The sequence below is a fragment of the Ranitomeya variabilis genome, chromosome 4 (assembly GCF_051348905.1).
Source record: "Ranitomeya variabilis isolate aRanVar5 chromosome 4, aRanVar5.hap1, whole genome shotgun sequence".
Lineage (NCBI taxonomy): Eukaryota > Metazoa > Chordata > Amphibia > Anura > Dendrobatidae > Ranitomeya > Ranitomeya variabilis.
The window spans coordinates 214,092,352-214,116,713 of record NC_135235.1 but is presented as its reverse complement, the minus strand read 5'-3'; the positions used below and the strand labels follow the sequence as shown (position 1 = coordinate 214,116,713).

Sequence of the window (24,362 nt, the reverse complement as noted above, 5' to 3'; positions counted from 1 at the left end):
GTTTTGACATACACTCCTGGCATTTGACCACAGACTATTACCTGACCACGTCTTACATCCCTATACTATGAGCCCTCCTAGTATCTGACCTCGGACCTTCTTACTACTCTGTCTCACAGCTTGCCTGTGAGTGATCTTAGACATTCTGACTATCCTGTCTCATGGTGTCACAACTCTGTTGATGGGTGGCCTGGGACCAGGGGATCCTTCCTTGTCCCTAATGCTAGAGGTGCTCTAGCTCACCCTGTTCCCCAGATTACTTCTGATGGTGAAGACACTGGGGCCAAATACCTTGCTTTAGCCCCTGAATCCACCCTCAGCCTGTACCCTTTCCCTGCCCAGGAATGAGGGGAGTAGTAGTGTACCGTAATACACCCACAAGACTAACAAGGTAATACGAACAGGGATAAAGGGAAATGCCAATCATACAAATATACTCACACAAAAAACAGAGGTATACACTGGGGAACAGAGGATGAGGGAAAAGCAAAGTAGAAGAAGGGGAATTAGCACACACTCAGAATCTAGCAACAGTCACAGATAAATCCACCAAACACCTCAAATAACAACCACCAACCTCCAGCCATGCAACATAACCCTGCTCTGACAATGAGTGCTAGCCAGGACCCAGATTATATAGTAGATGTGAGTGGTTAACAGTGAACAGCTGAGCCTTAATGCAGGAAAGCTTCCAGGAGCTCTCAACTGAGCAGATTAACCCCTGCACTGCTAAAAGAAACTTGCACCGTTTAATATGAAGGTGAAGTGCTTCTAATCAGTGCAGGAGTAGGAGAAATCAGATGCTATGGTCTTCTGCTCTCTGTCACGGTAAACCCGTGACACCCGGCTTGCCTGTGAGTAGTGACTCAGCATTCACCCAACAAGGACAACATCTGCTGAGAGTTTTTATCATCTCACTGTATTTGTGTGGATTTCCTCCCACACATCAAAGACACATTAATAGGGGGTTTAGATTGTAGGCTCCATTGGGGATAGCGATGACAATCTTTGTCAAGCACTGTGTAATTAATGGTGCTAAATAAGTGAGTGAAGTAAAGGAAAAATAATAATATATTGGGACCCAAAATAATAAGAATATTTTGCAGGGGCATAAAGTGTTGTACATTACTTTTTGTGGAAACAAAGATGGACACCAATGTTGCTCATGCTTCTGTGAGCAGCCTGCTACCATGAACTGCAGTATCTCTGGACTTGTCTCCCATCAAGTCCATCTGGGACATCATTGGTTGGGAGCTGCCAGCAGCAGATCTAGATGATTTGTCCAAGTGATTTGAGCCCCACAGAAGGCTGTAAATGTAGGGATGTTTGCATGTGGGGCTAACACTCCAGACTGAATAAATCAAGATGTTTTGAAAATGTTGTTTCCATTTTGTCATCATTTGCATGTTATTAACATTTCTATCCATAATGTGATTTCCAGAATTCAACTTCTTTTACTTCTTGGTACAATTTCAATGTTGAGGAGTGTAAATAAAATATTCCTAAGTAAAATTCCTCTTGTCAAATAAATAATATAAAGAAAAAAAGTAAGCAAGCTTTTTTATATTTTATTAAATAAACCTAAAGACAAAAAATCATCAAAATGTGACAATATTAAAAATACAACCTGTACAATATATTCACAAGATTTATGTGTTTGAAAAGCATCGGATTGCATTTTTTGCACATTTGCCTAAAGAGAGAAGAAGTTATAATGCTTTACTCCATCCGTTGCAGAAAGACACGTTACATTGTAGAACATGCAGTTAATGGACCTGAGATGGGCTCACGGCTTGTGCTGTTACCACAGTTATCTTCCAGGGTCTGGCATCATAATGTGGTATACTGATTTACTGCCATGTGTTAATTCCTGTAAAGGGGTAAAAAAGAAGCAATAATGAGATGTGAGCACAAATCATACCGGTTATAGGACTTTTTGGGTGAACAATTAGTTCACTGATCTCCCGGATTGAAGGAAACCCGTCATGTCGGAGGATGCTATTACCTGAAGATAAAGGGATAATCTACAGGTGAATAGAGTTAGAAAGGTGCCCGGCCGCTCTACTGAAAGTGCGGCTATCAGGAAAAAATTAACTTTATTTCTCTCAGGAGCTGCCGGCTTTCAGTCAAAGGCATGCCAGTGCAGCTACAGTCACCACTCACAGCAGTGAGAGCAGCACTTTCTCAGGATTAATCTGCAGGTGAATAGTGTAAGAAAGGTGCCCAGCCACTGTACTGAAAGTACGGCTACCAGGAAATAGTTAACTTTATTTCTCTCTGGAGCTGCAGGCTTTCAGTTATAAAGGCATGCCAGTGGAGCTACAGTCACCACTCACAGCACTGAGAGTGGCACTTTCTCAGGGTTAATGTGCAGGTGAAAAGTGTTAGAAAGGTGCCTGGTCGCTGTACTGAATGTGCGGCTATCAGGAAAAAATTAACTTTATTTCTCTCAGAAGCTGCCGGCTTTCAGTCATAAAGCCATGCCAGTGCAGCTACAGTCAGCATTCAAAGCCTGAGAGCGGCACTTCCTCAGGATTAATCTGCAGGTGAATAGTGTTAGAAAGGTGCCCAGCCACTGTACTGAAAGTACGGCTACCAGGAAATAGTTAACTATTTCTCTCTGGAGCTGCCGGCTTTCAGTTATAAAGGTGTGCCGACGCAGCTACAGTCACCACTCACAGCACTGAGAGCGGCACTTTCTCGGGATTAATCTGCAGGTGAATAGTGTTAGAAAGGTTCCTGGCCGCTGTACTGAAAGTGCAGCTATCAGGAAAAAATGAACTTCATTTCTCTCAGGAGCTGCTGGCTTTCAGTTACAAAGGCATGCCAGCGCAGCTACAGTCACCACTCCCAGCACTTTGAGTGGAACTTTCAATGACAGTTCGCTTTGCACAGATACACTGCTGAGCCAGCTGTCAGTTAAAGTGCCGGGGTGCATTTACAGCTGCCGTTTTCAGGGCTGTGAATGATGACTTTGGCTGAGCCAACCCACTTTTATGACTGAAAGCTGGCGGCTCACAGGAGGAATAAAATTCATTTTCTCCCAGGTGTCGCACTTTCAGTACTGTAGTCGAGCACCTTCATAATACTACTACCCTGCAGATTACCTGTTAGCTGCAGGTTAATAGTGTTATCCTATGTAACAGGTTCCATTTTTTTAAGAATTTACTATAATCACTCATTGCTTTAAGGCCACTACATAATTTAGAGAACAGTCATAATCATGTATGGGGGATGACAGATGTCAGAGGACATAAAGATTGTAAAGTGGGAATTCAATTGCCCAATCCTTTTGTCCGGCGGTGAAATAAGCCACTGCCAAATTATTCTGGCAGAGGCTCTCTCATAGAGAACAAAGGAACATTCAGCCAAACCAAGAACTCTGGTGTACGGGGGAGTCAAGAGAGATAACGGTTACTCAAAAGTTATCAAATATCCATATTGTGGTTGAAGGCTGTATTTGGGTACATTGGGCTGGCACTTTATTTAAAGGGAATGTTCTCCACAATAGGTTATGTGCACATATTGAGATTTTTCTGCAAAAAAAAATTAAAATTGTTGGCTGGGTAAACCCAGGGCATAATGCATGCTTTGATGCATTTCTTTCCCATTAATTTGAATGGGTGAAAAAAATATGAAAAAACGCTGCAAAAATTCAGAAAAAAATTAACATGCTGCAGATTAGAAAACACAGTTTCTTGGCTGAAATCCGCAAGATAAAAAAGCAGCTTGTGCATAAGATTTCATAAATCTCATTCACTTTGCTGGTATTATAGAGTGCAATGTTGTTTTTTAGGAACTCAGGGAAAAAACTCATTGTGTGAACAAGCTCTTACATTTGAGATCGCTTTGACACTATTTGTGGGTGTCTTACCGTCACCCTTTAAGAATTGTTGATAGAACTGATTGGAGAAGAGTTGTTGGTAAAACCATAAACTATCCCCGTTACAAAACTTTAGATCTGATTTATTAGGACCAGTACCTTGCACTCCAGTCTTAATAAATGAGGACACTGGAGTAAGACGCGCCTAATTAAGTAAGTAGAACATGCCACTTATTTAGATGGTTGCATTTTACTACTGTACGTTTATGGTAAAATTTATACCAAAAAATTGGCATACAATTTTATTAATTAGATGGGCGATTTTAGGTATGTCCACTATCCCCCAGCTCTGCCCATTTCGATGGCGTAAAAACGGCTAAAGTTGTGACATTTGAAGTCATTTAATGCCAGAAAGATGGCAGGAACAGTGTCATGTGTTTGTAGTTCTTCTTTGCTCCTGCTTGGTCAACATGGTTTTTCTAAAGAAAAAATGGAGCTCAGTGACAACAAAAAAGTCAATCGCTCATTACTGTGCACAAAGTTGACATTTTTTTCTCCAGGATTGGTGGCCTATATTCTAGATTTTCTAGGGAACAGATAGTAATTTAGGTTACCTGATAATTTGCTTCTTCCTTAATAGGTGGCGCTTTACTGATCTGTCAAAACAAGGAAAAAAAATATTTTTACTGTGTAGGTATTTTTAGTCTTAGGGTAATTACATTTATGTACGTTTCTCTGTTCAATATGTTACGAAGAAGATGAATCCAAATATTTTGGGCATTCCTAGATATCTATGAAAATACAACTTTAAAACCGGGTTTCACGAGTTAGTGAGGACCATGAATGAGGTCAGCAGAATGCAACGAAGGCCATATAAAATGGGCTATTCTCTAGGAGAAGGTTGTCAACTTTCCTCCAAGTAAAATACTCCACAACGTGTGGCAGAATTGTACTTTTTGGAACCATTTTTTATTTACCTTTCTTAAACAGTTCTGTTCATCTTTTTGGTAATTGCGATTTTCGGCATAAACTCATGTTAAGATGCTATGGTTGGAAAACTGGTTGTGGTTAAGGGTGCTTTCACATTGCATTTAGGGACATGCTCGCTGGCCCCGTTAGGGCATACAGTACAGATCAAAAGTTTGGACACACCTTCTCATTTAAAGATTTTTCTGTATTTTCATGACTATGAAAATTGTAAATTCACACTGAAGGCATCAAAACTATGATTTAACACATGTGGAATTATTATACACTTAGCAAAAAAGCGTGAAACAACTGAAAATATGTCTTATATTCTAGGTTCTTCAAAGTAGCCACCTTTTGCTTTGATGACTGCTTTGCACACTCTTGGCATTCTCTTGATGAACTTCAAGAGGTAGTCACCGGAAATGGTCTTCCAACAATCTTGAAGGAGTTCCCAGAGATGCTTAGCACTTGCTGGCCCTTTTGCCTTCACTCTGCGGTCCAGCTCACCCCAAACCATCTCGATTGGGTTCAGGTCTGGTGACTGTGGAGGCCAGGTCATCTGGCGTAGCACCCCATCACTCTCCCTCTTGGTCAAATAGCCCTTACACAGCCTGGAGGTATGTTTGGGGTCTTTGTCCTGTTGAAAAATAAATGATGGTCCAACTAAACGCAAACCGGATGGAATAGCATGCCGCTGCAAGATGCTGTGGTAGCCATGCTGGTTCAGTATGCCTTCAATTTTGAATAAATCCCCAACAGTATCACCAGCAAAGCACCCCCACACCATCACACCTCCTCCTCCATGCTTCACGGTGGGAACCAGGCATGTAGAGTCCATTCGTTCACCTTTTCTGTGTCGCACAAAGACAAAGTGGTTGGAATCGAAGATCTCAAATTTGGACTCATCAGACCAAAGCACAGATTTCCCCTGGTCTAATGTCCTTGTGTTTTTTAGCCCAAACAAGTCTCTTCTGCTTGTTGCCTGTCCTTAGCAGTGGTTTCCTAGCAGCTATTTTACCATGAAGGCCTGCTGCACAAAGTCTCCTCTTAACAGTTGCGGTAGAGATGTGTCTGCTGCTAGAACTCTGTGCGGCATTGACCTGATCTCTAATCTGAGCTGCTGTTAACCTGCGATTTCTGAGGCTGGTGACTCGGATAAACTTATCCTCAGAAGCAGAGGTGACTCTTGGTCTTCCTTTCCTGGGGCGGTCCTCATGTCATTTTCTTTGTAGCGCTTGATGGTTTTTGCAACTGCACTTGGGGACACTTTCAAAGTTTTCCCAATTTTTCGGACTGACTGACCTTCATTTCTTAAAGTAATGATGGCCACTAATTTTTCTTTACTTAGCTGCTTTTTTCTTGCCATAATACAAATTCTAACAGTCTATTCAGTAGGACTATCAGCTGTGTATTCACCAGACTTCTGCTCAACACAACTGATGGTCCCAACATCATTTATAAGGCAAGAAATCCTACTTATTAAACCTGACAGGGCACACCTGTGAAGTGAAAACCATTCCCGGTGACTACCTCTTGAAGCTCATCAAGAGAATGCCAAGAGTGTGCAAAGCAGTCATCAAAGCAAAAGGTGGCTACTTTGAAGAACCTAGAATATAAGACATATTTTCAGTTGTTTCCCACTTTTTTGTTAAGTATATAATTCCACATGTGTTAATTCATAGTTTTGATGCCTTCAGTGTGAATGTACAATTTTCATAGTCATGAAAATACAGAAAAATCTTTAAATGAGAAGGTGTGTCCAAACTTTTGATCTGTACTGTACGTCAGAACCCACTGCAACACGGGATTGTGTTGACAGGACCGTAGATTTTAATGGTGTCGGCAGAGCAATCACATACTCTGAAGTGAATCATTCTAGTGAGTGTACGCCTTCAAAAGGTAGAGACTCAAATGCAGTCTAGTATGTCTGATTATCCACCTCCAGTAGGTGTCCACTCCCAAAAATGATGCACGTCAGGGAATCAGAAGCAGAGTTCGCATCTCGGCTTCAGGAAAATGGCCGCCGCGATCTCCATCTGCGCACGCGCGGCATCCCGCGGCCATTTTCCTGAAGCCGCGGCCAGCAGAGCGCCGCTTCTGCGCACGCGCGGCCAAAGGAAGATGGCCGCCCCCACGATCACCAATGAAATAGCGCACATCGCGCTCTTTTCACTCCCCTGTGCAGTGGATTCGGGACCTTGGGCATGCGCAAACCACTACGCCACCAACGGAAAACTAAGCAAGTTCTGGGGGAAGACACCACGCCCATCTGACCAGACTAGCCTGATTGACAGGCGAAAACGACTACTTTGGTAACGTATTTCGGCAGCATAGGTGGGGAATCGGGGTCCACAAAATACACTATTGCAATGCACAGCTCAGGCCCTATTTAACAGTATTTTTATGTCATGCGGAAAAAACGGGGTGACAGGTTCCCTTTAAGCCACATCCTCTTAAAAAGCAAGCCTTCTCTGCTATCCTCATCCATAATATAGCAGTCACTCAGTCTTTTCCATTAAAATACACTAAGCCCTGATTCATCAAAGTGTTCATGCCAGAATTCTGCTAAAAAAAACCTTCAAATTTTGCTAAGCTTTTGAACAACAGGAAGTTGCACAAACGTTTTGTGAAAGATTTTCATGCCAATGTGCTTGGAACTGTGCAAAGAGCTGAGACAAGACAATATCTACCCAACACATTAATTTAGAGTTGTGCTGTAACTTAGACCAGAAATGTTACTCCAGTCCCTGATTGTAGTAACATTCCCGACAATGTACATGCCAATGATAAGGTGTGCCGCATTTGATAAGTGGAAAAAAACTAAGGACAGAAAAATAATTATTAATTACCCTGCATGAAATAATTAGAATAGTGTATGGAAATAATATACGGTATTTAATTGACAAGCTTTTTGATTAAAAAAATGCGAAAGCCATCCAACCTCTTCACGGTGACCGTAACTGGGACAGTCCTAACTGTAATATTAAAAACCTTACCATTTGTCAAGTGACATGCATGTGGATAAGGGCTGAGACAGACTGAACCCAAGTAGTGGAAACACAGTCAAGGGGTCCAGTTCGCCTTAGCCCTTATCCACATGCAAGTCACTTGACAAATGGTAAGGTTTTTAATATTAGAGTTAAGACTATCCCAGTTACGGTCACCGTGAAGAGGTGGGATGGCTTTCGCATTTTTTTTACCAAAAAACATGTTATCTAAACAGCGTATATTATTTTCATGCACTATTCTATTTATTTATTTACGGCAGGGTATTCAATCATTAAACTTTCTGTCCTTCATTTTTTCTGTTCAGTGGCCAGTGTGAACGTGCGCTTACACGCTGCATGCACACCAATTTACATCCCAGTTCATACCTTTGGGTTTTTTTCATTAAGTGGAGTGTATCTCTTAATGAATTTGGTGCATCTTACTCCTGCACGTCCTTCATAAATACAGGTGTACGAAACGTAAATCTTAATGAATCGAGCTGATTATTGATGGTGAAAGTGCCATGGGAAGGTGCATTATGACTTTTCACTTCTCCATCTGCCCACATCTTCTAGATGAAAATGTTGAGCGGATGGAACATAAGGCTGGCGAATCAATAGGATGTGGCTTAAAGGAGCCTTCCTCCCATCAAAGTTTTTATGCTCTTGATATATTGCAGTCACAATAATATGTAACACTGTGTACTTACAATTGCTCATTTTCCCTTTCTACCCAGTTAATTCTTCTCTTTTCTCTGCTCTATATAGAAACAGAAAGTCTCCATTCCCTGTATGAGTCATTCCCATCTTCAACTTCTGACCCAGCTGCTTCCGCCTCCCCATCAGGGACTATTGCAGTGACTTATGACTCATAAGAAAATTGACCTCTTGTTGCTACAGAGAACAACTATGTAGTGAGTCAAATTGTAGTTCTAATGATGACTCGTGCAGGGAAGAGACTTCCTGTTTCTACATAGAGCTTAGAAGGATTCAGCTAGTCTGTTTATAATCACACTAGATGGTGACCCGATTCTAACGCATCAGGTATTCTAGAATATGCATGTCCACGTAGTATATTGCACAGCCCACGTAGTATATTGCCAAACCACGTAGTATATTGCCCAGCCACGTAGTATATTGCCCAGCCACGTAGTATATTGCCCAGCCACGCAGTATATTGCCCAACCACGTAGTATATTGCCCAGCCACGTAATATATTGCCCAGCCACGTAGTATATAGCCCAGCCACGTAGTATATTGTCCAGCGACGTAGTATATTGCCCAGCCACATAGTATATTGCCCAGCCACATAGTAAATTGCGCAGCCACATAGTAAATTGCCCAGCCACATAGTATATTGCCCAGCCACATAGTATACAGCACAGACACGTAGTATACAGCACAGACAAGTAGCATACTGCCCAGTCACGTAGTATATTGCCCAGCCACGTAGTATATTGCCCAGACACGTAGTATATTGCCCAGCCACGTAGTATTTTGCCCAGCCACGTAGTATATTGCCCAGCCCCATAGTATATTGCCCAGCCACATAGTATATTGCCCAGCCATATAGTATATTGCCCAGCCACATAGTATATTGCCCAGTCACGTAACATACAGCACAGAGCCATGTAGTCTATTGCCCAGCCACATAGTATATTGACCAGCCACATAGTATATTGCCCAGCCACATAGTATATTGCCCAGCCACATAGTATATTGCCCAGTCACGTAGTGTACAGCACAGAGCCACGTAGTATACTGCCCAGTCATGTAGTATATTGGCCAGTCACATAGTATGCACCATATCCCTGTTAAAAAGAATTAAAATAAAAAATAGTTACATACTCACCTTCCGTTGGCCCCCGGATCGAAGCGGCCGGTTACCGATGCTCCTCGCGCCCTCCTGTCTGAAGAGTGCATTGTGGTCTCGCGAGATGATGACGTAGCGATTTCGCGAGACTGCACGTCATCATCTCGCGAGACCGCAATGCATGGAGCGGTCACCGGGGCGTCGTGAGGAGCGTCGGTAACCAGCCGCTTCAATCCGGGAGCCAACGGAGGTTGAGTATGTAACTATTTTTTTTTTTTTATTATTATTTTTAACATTAGATCTTTTTACTATTCATGCTGCATAGGCGGTCAACGCTGCCATTAACCCTGTGTGAGCACTGACTGGAGGGGAGTACGGAGCGGGCACTGACTGCGGGGAGGAAGGAGCGGCCATTTTTCCGCCGGACTGTGCCCGTCGCTGATTGGTCGTGACTGTTTTGCCACAACCAGTCAGCGACTTGGATTTCCATGACAGACAGAGGCCGCGACCAATGAATATCTGTGACAGACAGACAGAACGAAAGACAGACAGACAGACGGAAGTGACCCTTAGACAATTATATAGATAGATAATGTCATAGACCTAATGGAAAAGAGAAGCATTAACTGGGTAGAAAGGCAAAATGAGCAATTGTAAGTGCACAGTGCTGTATGATATGATGATTGCAATACTGTATATTAAGAGTGTAAAAATGTTAAGAGGAGTGTTTCTTTAAATAAGAAAAGAATTGCCGCTGACGTTCACAACAGAGTTTGCTAGTAAGTAATGTATATTAGGCTTTAGTTTACACTTTTTAATATTAATCTATAGTAGCCGACCCCTTTAACCGGCCATTCTTTGCTCTTCAGCTTGCGTCTCTCTAGCTTTTGAATTTGCAATTTTACAACAGCGGAAAAGACAAAAGATTAAATACGATTGTTCTGGAAGATAATAGATCATCTTTATTTCTAAGACCCTTGTGAATTCTTACCACTGCTCCTGGAAGTTGAGTTTCATAAAGGTATACTGGTGGAGAATTTGGATCTTCATAGGTTGCTTTTGGGGTTTTACCTGATGACATAGGCAAACTTTTAAATAAATATAATAAAATAAAAATATCTAACAATTGGAATGTGCATATTAAATGCAATTTACAGGTCTTTACTAGCAATTAGTTGTGCTAAGCACAAAAGAAGGATCACTCAACAATTCTTTATTCACCGTAGTTTTTCCTAATAATGGTTGAACAAGTGACCCAGCACTACTGTGCCCATACAAAATAATGTACATGCCCAAAAATTCAGTTTGAAGGTTAATACTGTACACAAATTCATACGTTTCTGTAATATAAAGAAGGCGATGACTCCTATTAGGGCAACACCAGCGAGTATTACTATAACGATACCGGCGATCGCTCCACCATTTAATCCGCTACTGGAACCACCACCTAGAAAATAAAGAGCATACAAAGTCACAATAAAAAAGGAGATAAAGAACATTTTCAGGAACTATTTTCTACTTTAAGTCATTATTGTAGCTGTATCACTAAGATGGCAGTCAACCAGTAGGTAAAAGATATTCCATGATGAACTTCGCATACTATGGAACTATATAGCACTAGAATATACTGCTCATTTACTAGGCACAAAATCATCAAAAACTGGTAACAATATGAGATTTGGAAATACACAGATTTGATATAATCAGCATAAAAGTAAGAATACTATAATACATTAGACAACGAGGTGACAGTTTGATGTAGAAAAACCATATTACAATATCCTATTAGAAAATTCTAAGTCCATAGAGGTGATTTTCCCTTCGAAAACCTCCATCTGATAGCTCCTGTGTAGAATGTCTCTAAAGACAATCTCCAACTGTGACAGGTCTGTACAATAAACAACTCAAAAATGTCAGTAGAGACTGTGTAATACTTTATTTCCCCTGTGGAGGCACTGTAGGAAAACTGAACAGTTCATGCTGAAATCTCCAGTAAATTACAACTGATTGCTGTGATCTTCTTATCATCAGGGGGTCATAAGAGATTTCTGGATTGCAGTCATGGCTACCCATCCATATTAGTTTGTTTATGCTAGTTATAACGAAAATGATGGATTCATTGTTTATGACTTACCGCTTTGGGATACTTTACACACATTAAACAAGAAGGTTGTTCTTCCAATGAAGTTTTCGGCTACACATTTATATTCCCCAAATTCGACGTCGGTCAACTTATCGATGTTCAGAGTGGATGCATAGGGAGTGGAGTCCACATTGAATTTACCGCCAGTCTGAATAGAAGCAGCACTATTGCCCTGGAACCAGGAAAATGTAGCAGGAAAGACCAGAGCTGATAGAGCACTGGCTCGCGACCGGACTCCAGCTTGTAGATCCACGGTTAGGTTGACTGCACCTCCGACTAAAGCTGGAGTAACGGTATCGTTCTTATGGTCAGGAGACTTTGGACGCTCTGATGGAAGATGAAGAAGAAAACATAGAATAGTTAGTCCCTATAAAGAATTTGTTTTCTCCATATGAATGAATGATTACCAACATTCCGAGGCTAGAACTCTTTTAGTGGAGGTCTTAACATTTTACATCTGGGTGTACAGAAAGAGGAAAGCAATAAACATGGTTTATGATGTCACATGTGGGTATAGATAAGTTAGGACTTGTGCAGAGACATGGTAAAGAAGGATTAACAGTGACAAATAAGGTTAGGCACTTTGGAAGGGAAAATCCATGTCACCATTATATCTTGATTGTGTAAACAGTGACATAGAAAAGGACTTCAAACTTTATTGGAGTAACCAGTGCCAGGTAGCTGCTGCCAAGGCAGGTAAGATAAAGATGGAGTGCATGAAAACAGGCAACAGTGTACATGAGGAAGTTTTGCCACTTTAAAATCACCTGCACATAGAATATTGTGTGAAGTTTTGGAGACCATTGTGCTATGAAGACTAAGGAGAGCAGGAAAAGGTGAACTGAAATACTCTGTCCTAGGATTTTGTGATAGTTAATTGGTGTAAAAAAGTCCAGAATGTCAAACACCAGTACACTGTAGAATAAAATAATAAACGATTATACGCACCAGTCCTAGTCCCACCAAGCGGCTGCTCCGCTCCCTCCCGCTGGGTACTTCTTGCCTCTCGATCTTCAGATCTTCCAGCACTGACGACAAGTCATCATAAGTTCACATGGTGAGTTATTCTCTATCATTGGTGTACTAGCACTGGCAGGGATGAACCTAGCCTCTCTGCTGCCTGAGGCGATCGGAAAAATGGCGCCCCCCCCCCCCGTAATAAAATCAGTACAAATAAATCTGGTTTACTCTTTACTAGCCTAACCTGACGCACATGGATAATACATACACTTTTAAATAGGAATATATTTGAAACATCGATCTTTACACTTCTTCAAGGACTAAATGCCGCCTGAGGTGAGGTGATCAACTTGCTTCATTTTAAGTGTGCCCTTGGCCGGGGAACAGTGCTTACTGTAGCGCTTCTTCCCCGGCAGGCGTCCGTGTGGTACAGATGTGGCACACAGTTGCCACACGTATTACACACACGGACACGAATATCTCCAGTACCTTGTTTTCCAGTACCGGAAATATCAGCATGTGTGAAACCAGCCTAAAGCCACATTCACACGTTCAGTATTTAGTCAGAATTTTACCTCAGTATTTGTAAGCCAAATCGGGAGTGGGTGAGAGATCCAGAAGTGGTGACATGTTTCTTTATACTTTTCCTCTGATTGTTACTCTCCTGGTTTTGGCTTACAAATACTGAGGTAACATACTGAACATGTGAACGTGGCCTGATAGCGTGTTTCTGTTACTTCTGACTTCCCGCAAACAGCTGGACTGGACCACGACACCCATCTGACCCGTAACGGACCGGGACCGCCCCTGGGTGAGTATAATATAACCTTTATTTCTCATCTTTCAGGTTACATTGGGGGCTTATCTACAGCATTACAGAATGCATTCCAGAATGCTGTAGATAAGCCCCTGATGCCGGTGGCCACAGCTCATATACGATTTTTGGGGTGACAGACGCCCTTTAAAAAGGTACTACTGGCCTCTCAGATCCTCAATATTAATCCGACCTGATAGCAAAATGACTATAGTTGCCCATAGGATATGTCTTCCACTTGCCCAAGTAAGTCACAATAACATGTATGGGTATAACATCCTTTTCTTATAAGCACCACTTATTTGTACCATATAAATGAGATCATGTATATACTATTCATCCTATGGGCAAATATAGTCATTTTGCTATCAGGTCAGATTAATATTGAGGACCTGAGAGGCCAGTAGTACCTTTTTAACACCCCTGCCCCCTTTTTCTGTTCCTTGGTTATAGGGAAAGGAAGAACAGAGAGAGAGAGAGAGAGAGAGGAGAAAGAAAGAAAGAAAGAAAGAAAGAAAGGAAGGAAGAAAGGAAGAAAGGAAGGAAGAAAGAAAGAAAGAAAGAAAGAAAGAAAGAAAGAAAGAAAGAAAGAAAGAAAGAAAGAACAGAGAGAGAAAGAAGGAGGGGAAAGAAAACAGAGAAAGAAAGGGGAAAGAAAGAACAGAGAGAAAGAAAGAAAGAGAAAGAAAAAGAAAGGGAAAGAAAGAACAGAGAGAGAGAAAGAAAGAACAGAGAGAGAAAGAGAAAGAAAGGGGAATGAAAGAAAGAACAGAGAGAAAGAAAGAGGGTAAAGAAAGAAAGAACAGAGAGACAGAGAAAGAAAGAGGGTAAAGAAAGAAAGAACAGAGAGAGAAAGAAAGAGGGTAAAGAAAGAAAGAACAGAGAGAAAGAAAGAGGGTAAAGAAAGAAAGAACAGAGAGAGAAAGAAAGAGGGTAAAGAAAGAAAGAACAGAGAGAAAAAGAAAGAGGGTAAAGAAAGAACAGAGAGAAAGAAAGAGGGGAAAGAACAGAGAGAGAAAATAATAGGGGAAAGAAAGAAAGAACAGAGAGAGAGAAAGAAAGAACAGAAAAAAGAAAGGAGAGAGAAAAAAAGATTAGAGAGGGAAATAAAAAACACAGAAAGAAAGAACAGAGAGAAAAAGAACAGAGAGAAAGAAAAAAAGATTAGAGAGGGAAAGAAAGAACATAGAGAGAGGTAAAGAAAGAACAGAGAGAGAGAAAGAAAGAGAGAGAACGAAAGATTCTATAAGGATACTATAGCGGCCCGGCTCCCATTGTAATGCCCACCTGAGCATCCCGCTGCAGGACATATCATGATCCGCTCACTTGGCCGGTATCCCCGATTCCAAGGCGATCCCGCTGTCGCGCTGTCGGAGGAGGACACGGTGATGGATCTGAAGCATTCCATGAAGTGCCTCCATGGTTCCGTCACAGTCTCCTCCCGAAATTACATCATTTCCGGTCAGCTTCCAGCACGTCACTTCCGGTGGAACGTCATGTGCGAGTTTTAAAGTGCTCCTCGGGGCTCCGCCGTGTACTCCTGTGTCCACAGGAAAAGTAAGCTCCCGGCCGGGACAACCTCTCAAAATCGGGACTGTCCTGCTGGATCCGGCCCACCAGGACGGTTGGGAGGTACGAAATTTGCTCCCCACCATACACCGACATCGTACATGCACGGCTCCACACACCTCATACACACACGGCTCCGCTCCATACACCTCGCGCGCACACGGCTCCACTCCGTAAGCCTTGTACACATGCGGCTCTGCTCTGTACACCTTGTACACATGCGGCCACGCTACGTACACCTCCTACACACATGGCTCCACTCCGTAAACCTTGTACACATGCGGCTCTGGTCCATACATCTCGTTCTCACGCTGCTCCGCCCTGCGTACACCCCGTACACACACGGCTCCACTCCGTACAACAAGTACACGCATGGCTCCGCTCCATACACCAAGTATACACACGGCTACACTCCGTACACCTTGCACACACGCGGCTCCACTCCATACACCTCATACACACACGGCTCCACTCTGTACACCAAGTACACACACGGCTCTGCTTCATACACCAAGTACACAAGGCTCCGCTCCATACACCTTGTACACACGCGTCTCTGCTTCGCACAAATCGTACACACATGGCTTCGCTCTGTACACCTCATACACACACGGCTCCGCTTCGTACACCTTGTACGCACACGGCTTCGTTCCGTACACCACATACACACACGGCTCCGCTCCGTACGCCTTGTTCACAGACGGCTCCGCTCCATACACCAGAGGTGTGAAACTGCATTCCTCGAGGGCCGCCAACAGGTCATGTTTTCAGGATTTCCTTGTATTGCACAGGTGATAATTTAATCAACAGCACAGAATGATTCCAGAACCTTGTGGAATGCTAAGGAAATCCTGAAAACATGACCTGTTGGCGGCCCTCGAGGAATACAGTTTGACACCTCTGCCATACACCACATACACACATGGCTCCGCTCCGTACACCTCGTACACACACGGTTCCGCTTCATACACCAAGTACAGACACGGCTCCGTTCCACACACCAAGTACACACACGGCTCCGCTCCATACACCTTGTACACACGCGTCTCTGCTTTGCACAAATCGTACACACATGGCTCTGCTCTGTACACCTTGTACACACACTGCTCCACTCCGTACACACATGGCTCCGCTCCGTACGCCAAGTACACACGGCTCCGCTCCATACACCTCCTGCACACACGGCTCCGCTCTGTACACCAAGTACACACACGGCTCCACTCCATACACCAAGTACACACATGGCTCCGCTCCATACACCAAGTACACACACGGCTCCGCTCTGTATACCTTGTACACACATGGCTCTGCTACATCCACCCTGCAAACCCCTCCTGACCCCACACATCAACTTCCCCTCATGCAGCACCTTGACAATCAGCACAGCAGAGTCCTGCATACACAAGGACCCTGATCATGTGACTGCTGACTCCTCCCCTCCTGTGACTTCATCACAGGTCCTGTGAGCACAGAGCAGCTATCCATAAGCAACCCGAGGAGATGCATGGAGAAGAGCGACTTCAGCGTCTCTGACGCAAATCCAGTTACTACACCGACAGAATCTGCCGCCCCCTCTCTTTAGGGATGGCAGTGCCGCCTGAGCCAAAGAGCTCAACTCGCCTCATGGTAGCGGCGTCACTGAGCACTGGCCATTTTTCAGTAAAAAAGGAGAGATTGCTTTTTTTGTGAGCCATATGAGGGTTTAGTGTCAGGGAGGTCACTGGTCACCATTGTGGTCAATAATTGACAGAAATTTTCATATGGAATCTCATAAGAAGCGTAAGCAAGTAGACCAGCGAGGGACCAAGACAGCACCGTGTAAGAGTGGCAGGAGAGCAGTAGGAAATTATAAGTTATTTTTTTCATTATCAACCATCTTTAACACTAAAAAGACGCTATAACAAGTCAGGGGATGCCCTTTTTGTTTATTAAAAGAGGGGACAGCCCCAGTCTGATGATTTTTCTATATACAAGTTATTGTCAAAAGTTGTCAGAAGGATTCCTACCGGCCACCTAAAAAACCTCACTTTCTAGAAAAAGTCAGACTTGAACTTCAAGGTCGTGGGGTCTCTGCATGCGAAGCAGGATTTTATAACTCTCCATGGTCCCGCTCACTTAATATTATGGGATCTTGCACTTTGCACTAGCTCAACTGTGTCACATACTTTACTAAGCGGTTACCGAACGGTAATTTCTCTAACGATGTTACTGTTCGGTATCTGTTTAGCAAATGATGCAGGTGCCCACGGTCAGCGCAAAGTATGACATATCTTGACAAAATGTGAGATCTCACCCTTTCACTGTAAGAGGCGCCACTGAAGGTTGTGGGATCCCCTTCTGCATGATGGGATCCAACAATCCAGAAGTTCGGGGGTGACTGTTGCTTGAAAGTGGCATCCTTTAGGGGAGCATTAAGAATCCTGAGCACTTTCGAAAATAACTTACATTTAGAAAATCACCAGTCTGGGGCTGCCCCAATCTGTTGAGAATTGTACTGTTCAAGTTTTATTCTATAACATTCAAGTGTTCTACGACTCCAGGAGTAGGTAGCAACTGACAAGAGTCATGTCATCTATATTGCAACCATCAAGCTTAAACCGATGTTTAACTGACTTCACTCAATTTTGCCCTTCTGTGATGGTCACTTTTTTAAAAAAAATTGGTGCTGAACTATTTTGTCCGGAAAAAGGACCGAAACAAGTATAACTCCACTAAACTTCATAGGATCAAATAGGAGGGGTTAGTGTATGTTCCACTATGGATCCTAAACTTCCATCCTTTTTGTTGTTCTGTTTCTATGTCAGTGAATAACAACAAAAATGAAGAAAGCAAAAGTGAACAGAGTCAGATATTCCCATTTAGCCTCTACTCAAGGGTAGAACACAGTATCATTCATGGAACTGAAATATCAGTATTAACTTCTTACCCAATGTTACCATGCAGCTTGAGGTTCTTCCTAGCTGATTACCATTACAGGAGAGACTGTGCCCGTGGATATTACTGGTAGAGCTCACATTTCTGAACACTTCATTAGTGCTTGTATTTTGGACATCACCAAATATCATGGTGACATTGGCTGCAGGTTTTCCTCCAGGCCAGGAGCAGCCGAGCTGTACTGTCTGGTTTATGGGTTGCACAGTACAGACAATTTTCCCATCGGGAGACCCTGGGATGTAAGAAAGTGATAGATGCAATAAACACATATTATTAATAACATGTATATATCTACCTATTTCCTATCCCACATGGTAGATTATCACAAGGATTCACCAAAGAGGGTCGACACACCGTGGCAAGGGATCGAATTCAAAAATCCAAAGAAGCAATGTGGATTGAGGAAAAAGTAACAATCATTTCCACATCAACCAGATCAATCTATCCAATTAGCTACCTATCTCTTATCTCACAGACTATTTTGGTACGAGGACCCAATTAGGTCCAGCTGTAGCAATGGGTTGACTTACAAAGACCCACTGTGGAAATGGAGGGTGAGCAAAAATTAGCAGTCACGTTATAATCAACCTTGTGGAGTATCATATGGTAATTATGGTCCTGGTAGAAGAACTGAAGTTTTGAAGCATTCAAGTGTCTTGTACAGCACGTGTGACTGCAACCATCAAGCGTATAGTGCCGATCAATGGGAATTGTAACCATTAAGTGCACTGGGCCACTGTTGTATGACAGGTAGACAGACTGGTTAGATTAATAGATTGGATTTATTACATTGAAAGTGTAGAAGTGTTACTCACAGTTGATAATGAGGTTGGCTGAACTACTGTTCAAACTATTAGCTCTGTTGGAGGCTTTGCAGGTGATTAGTCCATTGTCGGTCTTGGAAACGGGGCTGATGAGGAAATTGGAGTTTGGAGGAGAATCACCCTGATTAATGTAGTATGGAGGATTCGCAGACATTTGGATTCCATTCAGACTCCAGGAGAAGGTGATGGCTGAACCCTGAGCTGAGCAATAGAAATGTGCCAAATCCTCTCCTGCCCAGATCCCTGTTGATATGAGACTGTACAGCGTCACTGCCGAAACCGGAGCTGTGAATAACACCAAAGATGAATATGAGAAGCCATCAATAAAAGCTCAGAAACCTCGCAGCTTTCCGCCATGGGAAAATTTCATTTTTGACAACTGTATTAGAGTTTCTCTGAATTATTAGTTATTAAGGTTCCTTAGGAATTTCTTCCAAAATAAACATAAAGTTTATCATGTTTTTCTAATGTAATAAAGAGTAGGAAATTATTTTTAGGCATTAAAATAATCGCTTCACTTCGAAACTTGTTGACAAGTAAACTTAATGTCTTTATTTCTTGTCAACGTTTTTAACCCACTGGTCCCCAGTTTCACACGTTCTCCACCTAGTGGATCTGCAGCAGCCTTTTTCTAAGCTTGTACAGAGGTTGTAACTTCACAACCCCATCAGGTGAGCATAACTCCTTTTTGTCTCAATGTTTCTTTTCGGAAAAGACCCTATTGCTCTTTTTGTCTTTCCAATTTTTCTTGATTATGTGAGAGAAGATTGCATCTGGTGGACCGATGAGAATCAGCCTCCTATACTGGAAAAGGACATAGGCACAAAAGAGTAAGTCTGTTTGTTAGGACCAAAAAAGCTATAGGGTGAGGTCCCTATTAAGCACAAAAATAAAAAAAGGCCCCTTAAAATGTAACGTTTATTGAGAAGTTTCAAAAATATCACAAGTATAGGTTGCGAGGACATACCACAGACAATATACAACATACGAAAAAAAATGAAAAAGGTGAAAAAGTGAAAAATTAGGGTTATAGGGGAACAAATAACCCCCTGAGGAAGCACAAATAAATCACATAATGTGTGCGCTAATATGCCCTAGAAATCCCTAATGGATGCCCTACCTATCAGTGGGGGTTGGCACCCTTAGTTTCTACGGTATAGTACCCCCACTCATCGGCGGCTAGCCCTATTAACCCTATTATACCCTAATTTTGGTGTATAGTAAAAAAATCAACAGAACACACGTTTATGTATAACGGAGTGGCCAGGTAATCAATACTATAAAGAAACATTCAGTATTAAAAATAGGCGATATGGCCTAAGCCACCAACTCGTGTGGAATAGTATAGTCTAGATTACAAGTGGATAAATATCCCTTTCTAAATCCTAGGAGGATTTACTGCACATTATGTTAAAGGGTATAATAGGGTTAATAGGGCTAGCCGCTGACGAGAGGGGGCACCATACCGTAGAAACTAAGGGTGCCAACCCCCACTGATAGGTAGGGCATCAATTAGGGAATTCTAGGGCATATCAGCCCTCACATTTTGTGATTTATTTGTGCTCCCTCAGGGGGTTATTTGTTCCCCTATAGTCCTAATTTTTTACTTTTTTATCTTTTTCATATATATTTTTTTTCTATTTTTTCATTTTTTTGGTATGTTGTATATTGTCTGTGGCATGTCCTCTTAACCTATACTTGCGATACTTTTAAACTTCTTAATAAAAGTTCAATTTTAAGGGGTCTTTTTCTGTGTTTGGTGAGTCTGATTGTTGACTGGTGTCTGGGAATAAGGGACTGATACGTGGTAACTGTGTGAGTGGACTGCAAGAGTGTCACAGTTGCTTAACAAGATATAGCAGTTCACTACTTCCATGAGAAGTGACTAAGAAAGGGAATGAAACAAGCACTGAGAGAGTGATCTGTGATGCCTTAGCATTAACGTTGAGTTGGGAAGAAATCCCTGAGGAGACTTCGAGCAAAAAGGTAACAACTATCAGCTCATGTAAAAAGCAACTACCTCTGTTTAGCTCAAACTGTTATATCTGTAAAGACGGTGGAAACCAACAAGCACATTGCCATTTTGCGAAAAAACCTGTTGTTGAGCTGCTTTCTGTGCACTTGTATTCCTTCCTACGTAAATTGCAGACTGTAATGACAGACGTGATGAGCTACTTACAGGCCAGGTTGAACGTCACGTTCCTGCTGTTCAGGCTGTTTATTATGTTTGTAGCTGTACATATGAAGGATCCGTTGTCATTAGTGGAGACAGGGCTGATAATGAGCGTTGAGTTATTATCGGTGAGGATATATCGGCCTCCTCCGGATATCGCTGCCCCTTGTAGACTCCACGAGTAACTGACATTTGTTCCATCAGCCGAACATCGAAGAGACACTGAATCTAATCCAGGCCAGACAAGTCCCGATACATTACTTCTCACCGCGACATTAGAGACCGGAACTGAGATACAAAACACAAAGAAACATAAAGGTTGGATTGTAAAAGCTTAGAAAAATCACAATATAATATACCGCATACATACATTCTCAGAATTTGGTATTCTGGCTAAGGGTCATTGGATTCCCCCTCATGTACATATTTGCCAAACTATGACCAACAAGCAACATTGCTAAAGATGTGTCAAACAGTGGCGTAATTATAATGGATGCAGGGGTTGCAATTTCACCCCCACCTTGGAGTCTAGGGGGGTCCTAAAGGTCCCTGTAGCCCATATGAAAGGCCATTAGTACTAAAGACTTGCAATAGTTGGAGGCCATGTTGGAACTTTTGCACTGGGGCCCGTGAGCTTCAAGTCACGCCACTGGTAGCAAATCTATTTAGAGGTGATCGCCCTCACTACTGAGGGCTTTTGGAGTAAAAATAGGGTAAATGGTTACAGGGTTTTAATTTATTTCACATTGTCTATATCCTTACCATACACAGTCAGACTCAGGGAGTTGCTGGTGTTGGCACTGACAGGGTTTTCAATGGTGCAGGTGTAGGATCCACTGTCACTCTCAAATATCGGGGTGAAGTCCAGGAATGATCCCCAGCAGATCACACGTCCAGAGCAGATAATCTTCTGACCATTTCGGTAGAAAAAGTAAGAAGTCACATTCTGGCTCCCGGCATCACACTGGAGGGTCACATCGGTGCCATTAATAAGAGGAGTACTGGTAATGGAGCGGAGAACAGGAGCACTGAGGGGAGCTGAAAAAGAGCAAAAAATATACTGATTCATTTTGTAGTGGAAATTTTAATTCCCATAATTACACTGGACGGTCACAGAGGAGGCTGTAATAAGCTGGAGTGCAGGTAGAGGCAGATCTGAGAAGTGGAGCAATCGGTAAAACTAAACACAAGTACAAAACTGTATGGAAGTATCAACAATGGAGGTCAGTCAGTTATGTCTCTACAGCAGTGTAGAATATATTTGCCGTCCTTTCCCCCATTAAAAAGGACCTGTCACTTTCACATTGCCTCTATTCTCTTGAATCCAGCAATGTTTTACTTTGGTTCTCACTCTTTGGTGCAGGTTTTCCTCCGGGCCAGGAACAGCCGAGCTGTACGATCTGTCCTATGGGTTGTGCAGTACAGCTAATTTTCCCATCGGGAGACCCTGGGATGTAGGAAAGTGATATACTGTATGTAATAAACACATATTACCGATATCTATATATCCACCTCTCTATTTCCTATCCCACATGTCAGATTGTCACAAGGATCCACCAATGAAGTACAAACCCTACAAGAAGAAAGGACGGGCTGCGGCAAGGGATAGAATCCAGAAACTCACAGAAGCCATGTAGAATGAGGAAAAAGTAACAATCATTTCCTCATCAACCTGATTCTCAGTATAGTGGAGAATAGTATTGTAACAAGGTCCCATCGGCCTGATAGATGAACACTATAAAATGTGAACTTAAAAATTGTCTTAAAACTTTCAAGTGTCTTGTACAGCACATGTGACTGCAACCATCAAGCGTATAGTGCCGCTCAAAGGGAATTGTAACCGATAAGTGCACTGTGTCACTATCGTATGATAGATAGACTCATTTGATAAATAAATTAGATATAACAAATAGATATATTAGATTGACACAATTACATGTTCTACTCACAGTTAATATTGAGGTTGGTTGCTCTACTAGTTATACTATTAGCTCTGTTGGATGCCGTACAGGTGAATGGTCCAGTATCGGTCTTCGAGACAGGGCTGATGGTGAGAGTGGAGTTTGTAGGAGAATCACTCTGAGTTATGGAATATGGAGGTTTTGATAACACTTGGTTTCCATTCAGACTCCAGGAGAAGGTGATGGCTGATCCCTGAGCTGAGCAATGAAGAGACGCCGAGTCCTCTCCCGCCCAGAGCACCGCGGATGTGTTACTGGTCAGCGTCACTGCCGAGACCGGAGCTGTGAACAAAATCAAAGATGAATATGAGGAAATACCCTGAAAAATCTATTGTTATCCTACCACTGGCTTTCCAGTAATCGGCTGTAATGTGTGGGGAGTTTATCAAAAAGTGTTCAATTGCCCTGCAGCGCCCCAGAGGGGAAATGAAGCATGACATAGTTCTGAAAATGAGACGGCCACACTTTTACTAAAATGTAAGGTCTTCTTCCACCTCAACATGTATGTTATGTTTGAAACTAGTCGGGACTTGTATATCCTTGTTGGTCGCCATCTGTCATTTTAGTGTCTGTTGCAGTGGACATACCACTTTGTAAATGCAATCATTACGTTATTATTAGTGATGAGCGAGCATGTTCGGCACTGCTTGTTACCCGGGGAGTGCTCAAGCGCTATGCTGGAGGCACTGTCCACCATTCTTTGCAGCTGCAATCAACATGCGGGGATTGCCTACCATACACAGTAATGCATTACTGTGATTAGCTGGCCACATCGTGTCATCAGGTCTATCTAAGACCCGGAATCCCAATGCTCGGCCCACTGACCTCTGAAATCAGAGTATAAAATGAATATTCACTTCCCCTGCCCATTTCTTGGCGCCGTGACATTGGAGGGGGAAGCAGTTAAAAATCATTAGGCATTTACATCTGCTTAACTGGCAGACGAGTTATTTAAAAACAAATAAGCACACACAAAAGTCCATTATTTAGAAAAACACTGCTCAACAATTTCCCATTTATTAGAAAGTAAATGTTCCGCGCAGGTCAGACGTTGTCCACAGCACCACGATCACCGCTCCGACATCTGCAGCATATGAAGCCTCGTTCACAGAACGGTAGCTGAGGGTAGCGGAGAGCTGGCCGCTGTGAGGAGCAATGATTTCAGGACTCAGGAAGGTTATTGCCGGTCACAGACGCTGTGTGACAGTGTGGGAGACACTGACTGTGACAGGCGGTAACCTTACTAACATCCCTGGCGGTCGCAGACATTGCACTGCACGATCTGGCAGGGTGTGCTGGTGTGACAGCCCCATGTGCTGAATGGGGCTCATATGCTAGCATTTAGTTGGAGCTCATCGTAGAACATCAATGTGGATTATGGTGGATCCATTG

General features: G+C 42.7%; 1 protein-coding gene across 2 annotated transcripts in view; it reads right to left on the bottom strand.

Annotated features, from left to right (window-relative positions):
* Nucleotides 1–1,549: 1,549 nt before the first annotated feature.
* LOC143770336 (cell adhesion molecule CEACAM5-like) overlaps nt 1,550–24,362 on the bottom strand; it is a 121,052-nt gene continuing 98,239 nt past the window's right edge. For both annotated transcript variants that reach the window (XM_077259861.1, XM_077259862.1), the window contains 10 exons: nt 22,959–23,252; nt 21,772–22,047; nt 21,016–21,297; nt 18,828–19,121; nt 18,005–18,244; nt 11,727–12,062; nt 10,929–11,039; nt 10,584–10,663; nt 4,438–4,479; nt 1,550–1,870 (listed from right to left, as the gene is read on the bottom strand). In XM_077259861.1, the coding sequence (XP_077115976.1) occupies nt 1,811–1,870; nt 4,438–4,479; nt 10,584–10,663; nt 10,929–11,039; nt 11,727–12,062; nt 18,005–18,244; nt 18,828–19,121; nt 21,016–21,297; nt 21,772–22,047; nt 22,959–23,252 (2,015 nt within the window). In that variant the 3' untranslated portion in view covers nt 1,550–1,810. The remainder of the gene's footprint in view (nt 1,871–4,437; nt 4,480–10,583; nt 10,664–10,928; nt 11,040–11,726; nt 12,063–18,004; nt 18,245–18,827; nt 19,122–21,015; nt 21,298–21,771; nt 22,048–22,958; nt 23,253–24,362) is intronic.